The sequence below is a fragment of the Rhinolophus sinicus genome, linkage group LG10, assembly GCF_036562045.2.
Source record: "Rhinolophus sinicus isolate RSC01 linkage group LG10, ASM3656204v1, whole genome shotgun sequence".
Taxonomy (NCBI): domain Eukaryota; kingdom Metazoa; phylum Chordata; class Mammalia; order Chiroptera; family Rhinolophidae; genus Rhinolophus; species Rhinolophus sinicus.
The window spans coordinates 36,915,798-36,930,469 of NC_133759.1; the positions used below are offsets into that span (position 1 = coordinate 36,915,798).

At 33.8% G+C, this 14,672-nt stretch overlaps 1 protein-coding gene across 8 annotated transcripts in view; it reads right to left on the bottom strand.

Annotated features, from left to right (window-relative positions):
* The window catches only part of CEP70 (centrosomal protein 70), a 62,640-nt gene that overhangs the window by 29,150 nt on the left and 18,818 nt on the right, over positions 1–14,672 (bottom strand). For 6 of the 8 annotated variants that reach the window (XM_074312918.1, XM_074312917.1, XM_074312914.1 and 3 more), the window contains 7 exons: positions 14,509–14,644; positions 11,688–11,805; positions 9,925–10,015; positions 9,676–9,799; positions 9,165–9,345; positions 8,132–8,301; positions 3,488–3,544 (listed from right to left, as the gene is read on the bottom strand). In XM_074312918.1, the coding sequence (XP_074169019.1) occupies positions 3,488–3,544; positions 8,132–8,301; positions 9,165–9,345; positions 9,676–9,799; positions 9,925–10,015; positions 11,688–11,702 (638 nt within the window). In that variant the 5' untranslated portion in view covers positions 11,703–11,805; positions 14,509–14,644. The remainder of the gene's footprint in view (positions 1–3,487; positions 3,545–8,131; positions 8,302–9,164; positions 9,346–9,675; positions 9,800–9,924; positions 10,016–11,687; positions 11,806–14,508; positions 14,645–14,672) is intronic. The other 2 variants (XM_074312916.1, XM_074312915.1) reach the window with 1 other exon arrangement.

Genomic DNA, 14,672 nt, shown 5'->3' on the forward strand with positions numbered 1-14,672 from the left:
ATATTTTACTTCTGTTAACTTTACTGAAGGAACAGAAAAAATAATAATTGGTGTCAAGCGGAGGGCTTCTGCTTCTGCAAGAGGCCCAAGTCCTGTCTGTCTTCTTCCTTTGGTCTTGCTTCTGTAGCTACAGGTACATAACACCTTCTCTCAGGCTTCCTGTTTTAGTCCACTTAGGCCCCCAACATAGCCTGTCTTCCCTCATTTTCTATTCCTTTTCACCTCTTTCATCTTTAAATTCTTTCATCACCTTTTCTTCAGTAATTTAATACTTGTTCATTATTTTTATAGTACTCCTGCTTCTTCAGGTGATACTAACATCCTATTTGTAGATCTCAAAATCCATCTTGAAGTTGCTACAATCTCACTATCAAGTTAGTACTCACTCTTAGAAAGAAGACTGAGATTATAAACTGTGCAGTTCAAGAACCCTGAAGACCCTCTCGTTGAGAGACTTTATATCGCTGCAAAGTATAAATGACTTCTAATTTTCTCATTTGTAAGAACATTATTTCTAATGTAGCTCCTATTCTGTTCCTATCTCCTTCTCCCATAACGAGAGACATTCAATCTAAATATCTGACCTGAGCCAAAGCATTTGTATAGGCCAAAGTATTTCACTTCGGCTAGACAGGTGATGACAGGATTAAATACAAAATTCATTTTCCCCAAGTTTCTCATTCCTTAATCTCAGATTTTCACTACAAATTCATGACAATCAAATTCAACACCACTTCCCTCAATGGCCGCAATCCTTTTGTCATTTTTAGTCAGAGAAACCCCAGTTTGCACAACTTCAGAGGCAACCTCTCACATATTCTACATGAGAGATTCCAGTGATGGCTGTGCTAAATCTTCTCTACCTTACTAAACATCCCAAACTCTCTTTCTTCACCATCTAGATCAGCGGTCAGAAAATTGCTGCCTGTGGGTTTTGCACCAAAGTTTTATGGAACACATCCATGCCAGACCCTTTTCACACCATCTATGGCTGAGTTCAGCAGAGCTGCGTAGTTGCGAAAAGGCTCTACAGCCTAAAATACCGAAAATATTTACTGTCTGGCCCTTTACAGAGAAAAGTAAACCTGTATCTAGATTAGCATTGACTAAAGACATAGATCAAAGGTTGTAACTGATACTCAGTTTGGATCATATTTTTAAAGCATTGAGTTAACTGTGAACATTAAAAAATCTGTTTTCACTTATAAATCTAACCTCTAGCTTCTCTCAAAAACAAACAAACAAAAACCCAGAAGATCTAGCCACACTGGGCTCACATTACTGCACAGCATCAATTGATGAGCATGTGTAGTAGCTGCCCCCTTAAGACAGATGGTGCACAGCTCTCCAGTTTGCCACAATCTCCATCTAACCTGATTCATTCATTTTCATTATTTCCTTAATTCTACCAGCATAAGACTCTGCAGCTGCTCAAGCCATGAAATGCTTCATTTTCCTTCTCTTTACTCGTACATACTTTGGCTATTCATTTTAGTGTCAACTTGGCTAGGCCATGTTGCCCAGCTCTTTGGTCAAACACCAGTCTCAATATTGCCGGGAGGTATTTTTAGATGTGATTAACTTTTAAATCAACAGACTTTGAGTAAAGCAGATTAACCTTCATAATGTGGGTGGGTGGGCCTCATGCAGTTAGTTAAAGGCCTTCAGAGCGAAGACTGAGAGCCCCCAAGAAAAAAGGTATTCTGCCTCCAGACTACCTTCAGCCTCAACACTGCAACACCAACTCTTCCCTGGGTCTCCAGCCTGCACGCCTGCTTCACAGATTTCAGACTTGCCAGCCTCATCTCATGACCCAATTCCTTTAAAATCAATTCTTCTCTCTATATAAATGTATAATTGGTTCTGTTTCTCTTAAGAACCCTAATACACACACCTGTGACCCCATCACCCAGTTTTTCTGTATTAAAGGAAAAAGTGCCTTCTTACTTTTTAAGGCAAATGATGTCTTCTCATTCATTTACAGCTTCCTCTTGGTCCAGTATTTGAATGACTGCTCTAGAGAGGTTATGACCTCTATCAATGAACATACCAACAAATCCCTGGAACTGCAGCCAAACTGGCTTAATTATAGGGCCATAATAAAGTCTGTACTTTTATACTTATCCACTTTTGCTCATAACATCCAAGGAGTCTAAAATGGCTTTAGCTTTTTTGTCTTTCTGCTTCCCCAAATTTTACTTGTCCTTCAAGCTCAAGCATAGCCCCCATCCGCTTTGTAAAAACTTCCTGGTCACTCCATCCAAAACTAATTTGTTCTTCTTTTATACTTCTGAAATATTACTGTCTATACAATTTTTAGTAATTATTCTAGTGTAACATTATGGATTAGTGTTTAAGTCCTATATTTTTCTTAATTATTAATGTGTTTATATTTTATCTCCCTTACCAGATTGTACACTCCTAGAAAGTAAGGACCATACTGTGTCCTATCTCTATAGACTCTAACACCATGCCTACCATCTAAAAAATAAGTTTCATTTGGAAATCAGAAGGTTCCCTGAAGTTACTTGATATAATACCGCTTTCTGCATAGAACGAAGCAAGGAGTTGATCTATCATCATTAGTTGTTCTTTGTCTTTTCTTCCTCCCTTTTTACTTTTTTCCCTTTCCCTCCATCCTGCTCCCTTTTTTTTTTTAGAGTCCCCAATGGCCAAAAGAATGAGCAACCAGCACAATTCTGTCATTGGTCCTGCTGAGTTTCTGGAAAGTCATTTTGGTCATTTTGTTTGGGGGGTAAGAATACTATTATAGAATGTACACTTGATGAAAGCAGAGAATTTATCTGCTTCATTAATTATGGTATCCTTAGTTCCTAAAACAGAACATGGCAGAGAGCGGGTGCTCAAATAAATATTAGTTAAAAGAGCTATTCCATCTATAAACAATGAAATAGATTGCTACTGTTCTAATGACCTCATATTAAAGCACTTTTGATTATTTGGCCGTAGATATCCTTCAGCTATTTTAGGTAAGTTGAAGACCATTATTTTAATCTTTACCCTTAATTTCCTTAATCAGAGGTGCCAAGTATGTTTTACACTATATGTTTAATTTTTCACCATGACATTTTATCTGTATCTCACATAAATCTGCATACTAATTAGGCTGCACCTGGGTAGGCAGCTAATCTAATCCTAAGTACTTTGTGGATAGACTCGGGAACTATCCAGTGGCTCGATAACATCAGTAGAACAAATTATAATACTTCAACAAAAGAAAAAGTGAATCCTATTTCTTTTGTGACCAAAGCTTTAGTGATTACTAAATATACATATTTAATATAAATGCAGTAATATATTTTAATATAAGTACAGTCTTCAAGATCTTTATAAAAAAAGAAACCCATAGTTACATATTAGGTAGATTTCCAAAGCATATTTAAAGCTTCAAGAGGCTATAAGAATTTTTGATGTGATTCATGACTAGAGAGTAACTTTAAGAACTGTAATACAGGATTAGTCGTACCTTTGTTTATGCAGTTTTCTAATTTTAGATTCATAGTAATCAATTAGGCAAAGCAACCTAAAAAACAGAAAACAAATTGAATTATTTTCAAAATGTGGTATTGTAGCATTTACTATTCTAATTTCAAATTATAGTGATAAACATACAGATAATCTAACAAGTTTATTAAAAGTTTCAGTGATTTTGCCAGAAGTATATATGAAATCATGTTTTATATTAATTTCAAAGTATAGTCTTTAAAATAACCACAAACATTGTATCACAACATAGTAAATGTATATTTTCCTTGTCCCAAAAGTTCTACCTCTAGTGATCGGTCAAACAGAAATATTTGCCCAAGGTGATAACTCAAGATGAACAGTTGTTCATTATACCATTATTTTAAAAAGTGAAAACCCAGAAGCAATGTATTCAACACGGGAAAAGTTAAATAAATAATAGCACACCCATACTATACAAAAAGATGAAGCATTAAAAGAAATAATGTAAATTTGTATGTCCTAATAAGTAGTAAGGAAAAAATTAACATTGCATTGCCAAATAGGTACTATTACTATTTTTTAAAAAGAAATAATTGTATGTGAATTTGTATGTGTTTTGAAAAAGAGCTCTTCACGGATTCTTAACTAGGGGATAGATGACACCATAACCTAGGGGACAGTATTGGGTGTCACACTGGCTAATTGGGGAGGGGGGCAGGATGCTAAAAGTTCTTCAATGAAAATGACAGCCCTAAACAACAAAAAATGGTCCCACCCAAAATACCAATAACATTCCTGTCGTGAAACACTAAGAAGGACACAAGCCAAACTATTAAAAGTGATTATCTCTAGGAGGTAGGAATTAGGAGGGTAAGCAGAGCTATACAATTTTACTTTAAACACTTTTATATTGTTTGGATTTTTATAAGCATGTACTGCTTTTGTAATTTTAAAAATCCTCCAAGAAAAATAATACTGTGTTTTCACACATTATTCTTTTTAAAGAAACATTTACACTATTTCCTTTCTATCCTGGGAAACTTACCCATCCCCCCTTTCAGAACTAATTCAACCAATTGTTCTTTTAGTATCATAACTTTCTAGATTATTCTTTCTTTTCAACCTTTCCCCATCCCAACACATACCAGCTTTCATATTATTCTGCAAATATGCTTTAATCTCCTTTACATCCTTCATAAGCCCTCTCACGTCCTACACTTCCCCCATATGGTACCGTTCCATTTCTATCTTTTCTTTTGTAGCAAACTCCATTCATTCTGAGTGATTGACACCTGCTACCTTCAATAAACTTTCAGGGAATTCTGAGCAATAAGACTGGGGGGAAGCAAACACACAAACTGATGAGGCAGCATGTAACACTTCTTAGCACCCTCTCCTTTTTGAAACACTCTTGTTTCTTGGTTATCCTGACACCCAAACATAACTTCTCTTCTTTCTCTAGCTGAAATTTGGAAGTTCTCTGGAGTTTGGTTCTTCTAAATGGAGGTCTGATAGTTCTACATGGCTGATGGACGGTACCGAAGCACATGTCCGTAAATGAATTTGTCATCTTCCCTCCCCACTACCCAAATCTAACCTGAAATCTAGCTATCTGTGACTCCTCTCCTTCTTCCCACAACTACAGCCTGTCAGTCTGGACAATTTCTGTCCATCTCTGCAATCTCTCTCCCTTCTTTTAGCCCTAATACAGCCCTTCATCATCTCCCACCTACACTATTACAACTGATTACTAACTTGTCTTTCTGTCGTTGGTCTTAATTTCTTTGCTCATAAATCCTGGGTTTTTTTTATCCTGCTACATAGAAAGTAGAACCTAAACCCTTTGTCCTAGAGTTTAAGCTTCTCAAAGTTCCAGCACACTTTTCCGTCCGTATCGTCTCCTAAGACATTAACCATCAACTTATGCAACCTGTGCTCCAGACCTCCTGGACTGTTTGCCATTCCCAAATACATTCGGTTTTCCTGCCACCATACTTCTCTAACTAAAATCATCTTTCCCACACTTCTGCCTATTAAAATTCTATAGTTCCTAACAGTCTAGTTTACAAATTACCCCCTTCATGAAGCCTTCCTGGTCATCACCATCTTCCTCAATGGGAACTAATCTCTCCTGCCACACCCACTTAGTCTCCTATTTGCCCCATCGCAGCACATACTATGATCTGCATTAAATTTACTTATTTGAGTATGTGTTTACCCAACAAGACTATTAGGTCCAAAAATGCAGGAAACGTGGCTTTACTTACCTATGTATGTCCTATATTGTCTTGCCCAATGCCTTTTGTAACTTTTGACAACAGCAGAAGTGGCTACAACCTCTAACAAGGTTAATTTACAGTTTTTAAGTTCTGCATCTCAAACTCAAAATTTGCTTTATTAAAAATCAAATAGAGTGCAGAATCTCTAGGGAATCAGACAAATTTATACTAGAATTAGCTTGACTTCATTTGGTATATGTTAAGTTCTCTCAATGCTTCTCTTTTTCTTGCCTTCTCACTCAAATTGACTGTGTTTTTCTGTGTGTTATTTTTTCATTCCTCTTCCTCCATCGTCTTGCTATCTTCTTTCTCCCATTGTAATTGTCTCTTTATTTCTTTTTGTTCTTCCTTAATCCTCCCCTTCTTTTCTTTCTTTGCTTCTCTTTTTTTAATTTATTCACACCTATCTCTAACTATTTTTGTTACATTATTTATTTTTACTTTTTTACTGTGTTTGTCCTTCAAAATGATAAAAATCATATATGTATATGTGTATTAATTCTCCAATAATTATCCAATCTATAGTTTTGTTTTTAACTTATAGGTGACCTCATTTATTTTCATAGTAAAACAGAAATACGTAATTAATAAAGATCTCTGATCCTATTATGTAAACACATAAGGCTAGTTAAAATGTTTATACTGTTAAGCAAATAAAAACAAGGTGCTACCTTTATACAAAAAGGGAAAATATGAATATAATATTCATACTGTTTGTATTAAAAATAACACTAAACATTTAAAATTACCTAAAGGGGGGGGTAAGGAATAGGGTTAAGGGGACAGAAATGAAAAATACAACTTCTCTGAATATAGTTGTAGTTTTAAGTTTGTAATCATATGTCTTACATATTCAAAAGTAAATATATAAACTTTAAAATTCCTAAAAATCGAAACAAATAAACCAAACTGTAAATTCATTTGGTAACATAAACACAGAGAAAAGGAATATTTCAAGATATTTAAGAACACTATATGTTGATTGTATCCATAGTGGAATATATTATTAACATCAAAGATAATTTCAAAGAAATTTAAATTTCATTCAGTAGGTCTATTGTTAGAAGTAATTCTGGTATTACTCTTTTGAAACTATTTTTATATATTATAGGATAAAGCAAATAATTATGATATTGTTTTTAGGAGTAAGAATTTTTTCAGTGCAAAAGAGTTTCAAATATAAAATCAGAGTTTAAATCAAAGTTCTATAATGTTAACTACATCTGGAAAAAAATCAATAATAACTTGGGATTTTTCCCAGAAATATATACAGTTCCTAGTACTCTCCACTAAAAAGTCCTAAAATCAATGACAATATAATAATGATAAGCAACCTGAACAACCAAGCTGCAGTTTCTAAAAACTATTGCTGACTAAAAAGATAGTCTAATTAATTTGAAATTTAATTCAGTTAATTTAAAACATTTAGTGCTAGTTTTAATAAATATCTGATTCCATTCCTCAAAACAGCTCTAGGGAAAAGAAAAAAAAATGTACATGCTATACCCTCTATCTAAAAAGCAATAAGTCTAACAAAGATTAGTGGAGTTAGATCAAAAGGATATAATACCAACATGAAAAAGTTGCCAACTGGCCAATAAAGGATAAATTGATCATTAAAGTCCCATGAATAACAACATTTGAAAAAAGAGAGATAGCTACAAACAAACAAAAAAATCTTACTACTGTTTATCACTGGAGATCATCAGGGTACCAACTCCTACACTAAAAAGTGGGTATTAAAATAAAGAACTGAGCATTGTTCCCACCTTCCCTGTAACAAACTCTATAGGGCAACTAAATACCCGCAAAATGATAAGAAATGTTCTTTTTTTTTATGGAATTGCAGCAAAAAAAAAAAAGAAAGAAAGAAAGAAAGAAAGAAATAGCAGAATTGAAAAAAATCACCATATCCATCGTGTAATGGTTAGCACTCTGGACTCTGAAAAAAATCACCATTTTGCAAGATCATCAATGGGTGACTCCATTAGATGAAAGGATGATGGGTAATTTTACAGTGAAAAAATCAGATTGTTACTATACAAGCCCCTGAACAATCTTAGCATCCCCAAGAGTAGGCCAATTAGACATCCTGTGCCTCCCAATATGTTACTATATGAAACATACATTACCACCTATGAAGTATTTTGCCAAAAGTACTTGAATCTGAATTTAGCACTAACTTCCATTTTAAAGGAAATGTAGGAAGATAGAATATACTTCTTTAGGACAACTGGTCAACAAGTTAATGACGTTAAAAAAAAAAAAAAGGGAGAGACGACAGGAGGAAGACTCCTCCAGTTTATAAGAGATATACCACTCCCAAGATAAATTCAGTTTAAAAAATGATGAGTCTACATATCAATTTATGAAGCAAACATTACTGTCTATCCAAGATGGTATGAGGAACTCTTTTGCAGAGATAAGCAAACACTCTGTTTTGAGTGACAATGCGCTCTTCATCCTCCTTTGTTAATCTACAGATATCCTTTTGCAAAGAAGCAATAGTCTCTTGTTGCTCCATTCGTTTTTTCTTATAATGCTGACATTTTGCCTGTAAGAAATTTTTCAAAAAACATAATTATGATAGATACATCTAGGACACGATATCCTAACAATATTATACACAAAGTCATTTTCACAGTTACACAGTATTGAGGCAGTTTTTAAATGGGTACTAGCTCCAGGAATATTAATATGTCATAAATGCAAAAATGTAACAAGTGAAATAGGTATAAAATAGGGAAAATACAGCTTATAATTGCTTGCATTCAGCATTTCGTAAGAGTAAAGGAACCCAAGAATCTCTATAAAACTAAAGAAAAAGGAAAGCCATTGGAGAGTTTTGAGCTACTACTATGTTGAGAACAACTGAAAAAGGCAAAGGTAGACGCAGTGAGACCAAGAGAGAAGCAGGAGAGAAATGAAGGTGACTTGTACCAGCATGTAGACTAAAAGAAAGTTTGGAGAGGAAATTTAGGGACTCAGTTTTAGACACGTAAAGTTCTAAATGCCTATTAGACATCCAGTGGAGATACCAAGTAGGCAATGGGATATGAGTCCAGAATTAAGGTAAGAGGTCTGGGCTATAGCTTTAAATCAGGTACTATGAATTAGACTGAGCATCACCAAGGGAGTTAAGAATATATGGAAAAGAGGAAAGGTCTAAGGAATTAGTACTAGGGAATCCCAAGTACTATTAATAAGAGATTAGGGAGATGAGAAGAACCAGCAGAGCTGAAGAATGGGGTTAGAGGGAAATCAAAAGAGGATATTCTAGAACCCAAGAGAAGACTCTCAAGGGACAGTGACAGGTCAAGAAAGGTAAAGACGAATTAATTAAGCAACATGGAAGTCACCTGTGACGTTGACGAGCTATTTTAGTACTATCATGTAAGAAAATACATAACTCAGTACCTGTAAAGCTTTATGATCCTTTTGAAGATCTTTTATTTTATTCTGTTGCTGGCAAACCCTATTTAGGGATTCATCCTCCAATTCACCAATTTTGGATTTCACACTCTCCATGATTTGTTCTAAATCATTAGCTCGTTGTTCCTGATCTACTGCTCGGCGTTTCTCTAGCTGAAGTTCATTTCTAATAACAGACACACAATTCCTTCCTTAGTAATAAAAATAAATCACACCAACAAACCCCCCCATCTAACAACATAATGAATTTCTAAAATTTCTTTGCATTCTTAAAATTTCTATCTTATAACACAAACCAACAGAAGAAATATAGAGTACCATTATATAACTAAGCTAAGCCATTACCAAAAGATTTATCAATCAAAAATATTTTTTAAACTTAATATTTAATCAAAATGGAAAATTAATTTTCAAAATTCTTCTCAAGGCAGTTATTTTAAAAATGCATACCACTTGGATACAAAAAAATTCAAGAGATATTTCTCCATTTTCTTACTTAAGCTGCTGATTAGTTTCTATGAGCTCCTGGATCATGTTCTGTTGACGTGCTGTTTCGTCCACCAATGTTTTCAAATTCTGTCTCATCCTTTCTGATGACTGTTTGTCAAAAATGGTGAAATCTGCATTTTAAAAAATGTAATACAAATAGTAAAAATAAAGGTAAGGCAAAAAGAAATTAAGATAAAAACATTTTTTAAAGGAAAGAAGCTTTTTATCATAAGGAACAAGAATAGGATGAGATTACCTTTAAGATCTGTTCTTTTGACTAGAGACAAAGGTTTTAAGCCATGCATCATCAACAGCACATTTATGTTCTCCCATTCTGCTGCTTCACGCTACAATTACAAAGGAGAGAGGAAAGGATCAACTTTATAACGTAAAGAAACACCCTCTTGTATATCATTTTCTTTGTTTTCAGAATAACAGGACTTTTTCACCAAACATTTTTTTAATATGAATTTTTATGTATATGTAATGATCAAAATTAAGACATAAATAAAAAATACCTGTAACTGCAGTGAACCAAACAGACCTTAGGTTTTTTATTTAACTGAACCAGACCAGGCCTCACTCAAAAAAAAAAAAAAAACAGCTGCAAACTAGGTTATATTTGCTGAATAGTACAGAAAAAGTAAGTCACTTAGAAACAAGTGTCATTTTAACATGACTTATAGAGTCACACACACACACACACACACAAACAAAAAACCCAAAACATATCTGACTGGTAGGAGACAATAATTTAAATAGTTCCTTGTATAATGGACATGGTCTAACTATAAAAAGGAATCTGTCCATCTAGGTAACTGGTTCAAGAATCACTCTGAAAGACACTCTCAAGTCTTGTTTCCCTGATTTTAAATATGTATTTACACCATGAACCTGAGAGGGGAACTCTAACTTTCTAGATTAAGGGAATAAAAACATAACAATGGGAAGAAAAAAGTGATAAGAACATAAAATATGGATAGGAATAGAAATATCGATTTTTTTAAATGACACATTTAAATCCATGATATTAATACAGTAGTTTTACAATGGCCTTTTAATGTTAAATACAATGACCAATTTTGAAATCACTGTGTGAGGTGCTTTACTCGCTTTTTAAGGTATTACAGTATATTTGTGAAAAGATATTTGAGTGAATTTTCAATGTTTAAATGCTTGAAAAATATAATTTATACAATAAATACATTTTTGTTACTGGTATAGTATGTAAGTAAATATCATAATAGCTTAAAGATTAATAATATAGACAAAAAATGAAGTATTACTCTTCACATCCAAATGCCCCTGACATTTAAAAATCTATCAAGACAAAAAAGGAAATTACCCTGATGACTCTTTGACAGCATTATGACTCATAGTACCAAATAAATCTTTCCTTTTGACTGCTGACTTTCTTCCCCTTCTTTATCTTTTCTACACTTCTCCTCCTTCCCACAGACTTTTCTCTTATTTATGCTTTAGGTCTTCTGGTCACAAAGATTAATGACACAGAACTAAAATTATTGCTGATACCCATTTTAGGAGCCAAAAGCTCTGTGTGGCTATCTCAGTAGATGTCTACTAGATAGCATAAAAATAAAATGCCTTGTAAGTAATAATGTCACAAATTTTCAATGATCAAATTAAACATGTTGTTCCAAATTAAACATGAATACTTCTTTTAAGAGAAAAAATAATGGAACTGTTTGCAAATTCTGAAAACAGCTGAGAACGGCATTTTCCAAAGTATGTGCTGCAAAACACTAGTTTAATGAAATATTCACCAGACTGGTGTTAAATAAGTAGGGAGTGCTGTATACTAAAGCCTTTTTTGGCAGACTGAGAATATTGTGAAGTCTTAGAATAATAAAATCCTTTAATAGTATTTAACAAAGCATTGCCCCAAATTATCTTACTAAATCAAAAAATCATTTTAAAGTAAGATTTTTCACATTTGTAGATGTAGTATTTTTTGGCCTATATTTTACAAAACACTGGCTTCAAGTATTTCAAGTTTACCTCTTTTTCAGTCATGAGTCTGATGATTTACTGGATTCCTCGGCTTTAGAGGCTACTGGAGATACAGTTTCGTTTGTAGAATCAAAGTAGAGATTGGCAATAAAAAGTTTTGAGTTGCCTAAATTAAAAAAAAAAAAAAGACAATAGATGTTAAACAAAATTGTATTTAAAAGAGTCCACTACTCTTGGGCAATTGAAGTCATTCTTGTGTCAAAACTTTTATAACTTCTTAAGCTGATGTAAAGAATGATTAGAATAAACCATATCTTATAATGTTCTCTACAAATAAAATATCATGGGTTTTACACATATACACACACAAAGAAAATGATTTATTTTAACTAGATAATGTGAAAAGCATGTGAAGCCAATAAATAATCTTTTGAAAACTGCTCCCGAAAAAACTAAAAGAATTGTACCTGACCCAAAGTTAGAGGCCAATCTAACAATTCACTGGACTAACTCCCAGGGTGAATGAAGTTGCCACTTTCTCAGGTAGCCTTTATTTCTAAGTAGTAGATCAGAGGCTAGTAACAAAGGGTTCTGCTTGGCACACACAAAAGCTTGTATTCAGTTTACCCTACTATCACTTGCTCTTATTGTCTAAGACTCCGTCATTCTATAGGAAAAAATTTCCTTGGATTGTTTGAGATACATAGGTATAATCCCTTCTTTCCAGAGACAAAATCACACACATTCATTAGTATCGTGGCATTTTAGAACTTGAGAGAACCTTGGAAATTGTTTAATCCAAAATCTCTAGCTGTTTATATCTGACAGGGAAGAATAGAGGGGGAGTTGTATCAATACATCAGGTACTATAACCTGAGAGGTGAAATGATCTTCTCATGAGTAATTAGAAATAGGCCTCCTTGCTACCAGTTCAGTATGTCTTCCAAAGCACCTTTCTGCCCTTCTATATCTACTTCAGATAGTGAAATCCAGCTAAATAATTTACTAGTCACCAATAATTTATTTTCAGTTAAATCTATTAACATGTTACACATTCTCAAATTCTGCCATTTTTGCTGCTTCACACCATAAAGTCCTCTCTTCCTTTACACTTTGGTCTCTTGCAACAATTCAATCACCCACTACGTTCATCCATCCTGCCCTTATTTGAAATAAAGATGGTTTTTGAAAATGTCAGCCAACTTCAGCTGCTACCATCTTTCAGCTATTTTTTTTAACTTTGTATTAGAAAATTTTTCAAAAATACACAGGAGAGAAAAAGTATAATGAACTCAGGTATTCATCAATCCAGCTTCAATGACCAATTTCTTCCATTCTTATTTCATTTATTCCTCACCTACTTATGAATATATTTCCATATACATCACGAACAAATATAGACTTATAAACATAATCTCAATAGCATTATCATACCCAATAAAAATAAGAACAATTCCTTTCTATCACTCAATATCTAGTCCATGTTCAATTTTCCCCAAATGTCCTAAAAGTGTCTTTTCATGATTTTTTTCAAAGAAAGTATATATATATATATATATATATATATATATATATATATATATATATATATATATATATATATATATATATATATATACACACACACATATATATATATATCTCACTCTTAAATTTCTTTTAATCTATAACAGTCCCACTCCCACCCCTCTTTTTTTTAACATGCCATTTATTTGTTGAAGAAAATAGGCCATTTGTCTTGCAGAATTACCCACATTTCAGATTTGGCATATTGTATTCTCATTATTTAACGTACGAGTATTTTTCCATCCCTTATATTTCTTATAAATTTGTTACATCTAGAGGCTGTATTAAATTCAGTTTCAGTAGTTTCTGGCAAGAATATTTTAGAGGTGGTGCTGTGCTCTTCCTACTTCATCACCACTAAGAGTCAGCCAGTTTTAAAGTGGGAAGAACACACCATGTAAGCAAGATATAAGGGTGGTACATATCAGTGTAAGAGAATCCCCCAAAGAGTATGGAGCCATAAATTCTGACAGTCTTCCTAACAGTCACACCAGACCTCTCAAATCTTCAAAATGTCGTCTCCCTCCAGGTGCAAGGCCTGGGTACTCCTAACCTCTTCTTCACTTAGTTAACTCATACTTGACCTTCAGATCTCAGCTCAAATTTCCTTCTTCAGGGAAATTTCTCCTGATCCCATGTCTAGATCAGGGACTCTTGTAGCACTTTAAAGAGTAAAGTATAGAGATTTAGAATTCAGAGTCAGATGGCCTGAGTGACTACCATTTCTGAAACTGTGTGACCTGGATAAACTCATTAACGTCTTTCAGCTTTGATTTCTTCATTTGTAAAACAGAGAACATAGTAATGATACCTACACCTCATAGGTTGAATTAAATCAGACAACATGTAGAAAGTATTCAGTACAAGTGCCTGGCACATAGAAACTTACAAATTGGTAGTTATTGTTATATATAAGTATGCTAAACAAAATGGATCTTACCTAATCATACTATATGTATTACCTTAGACTTTTTCTACAAATTACTCAGTTAACTATATGATACAAGTTGTGTTACATAATATATCTAGGTAAGATTAAATCCCATGAGATAAGCAGTCTACTTTTTAGTAATGGTAGAATAGGTAATTCTGCCTCCAAATACAATGAAGCAAGTCAAATAAAATACGTTAATTTGTTCTTCTTATAAGCATTAAAGAACAAGATAATGAGGAATTACCAGGCCAAAAAAATAACTGAGAAGATGAGAACCCAATTTTTCCCTCAAGGCTTTGCCAAATCCAAAGAAAGAACTGTGAGAATAACTCCTAAAGATCAAAGCCACCCCCCATTTAGAATTGTTACCTGAAAGGGCTGCAACTCTCAGGACAAGGGGGAACCAGAAGCAAACCACCTGTGCTATGAACTGAAACCTGGCTTCCCCTCCTCTGTGTCATTCCAGTATCTCATGGAGGTCCCAAATTAATAGTGCTCCAAGTACCTGGCAGAAGCAAATGAAATCTCAGAAA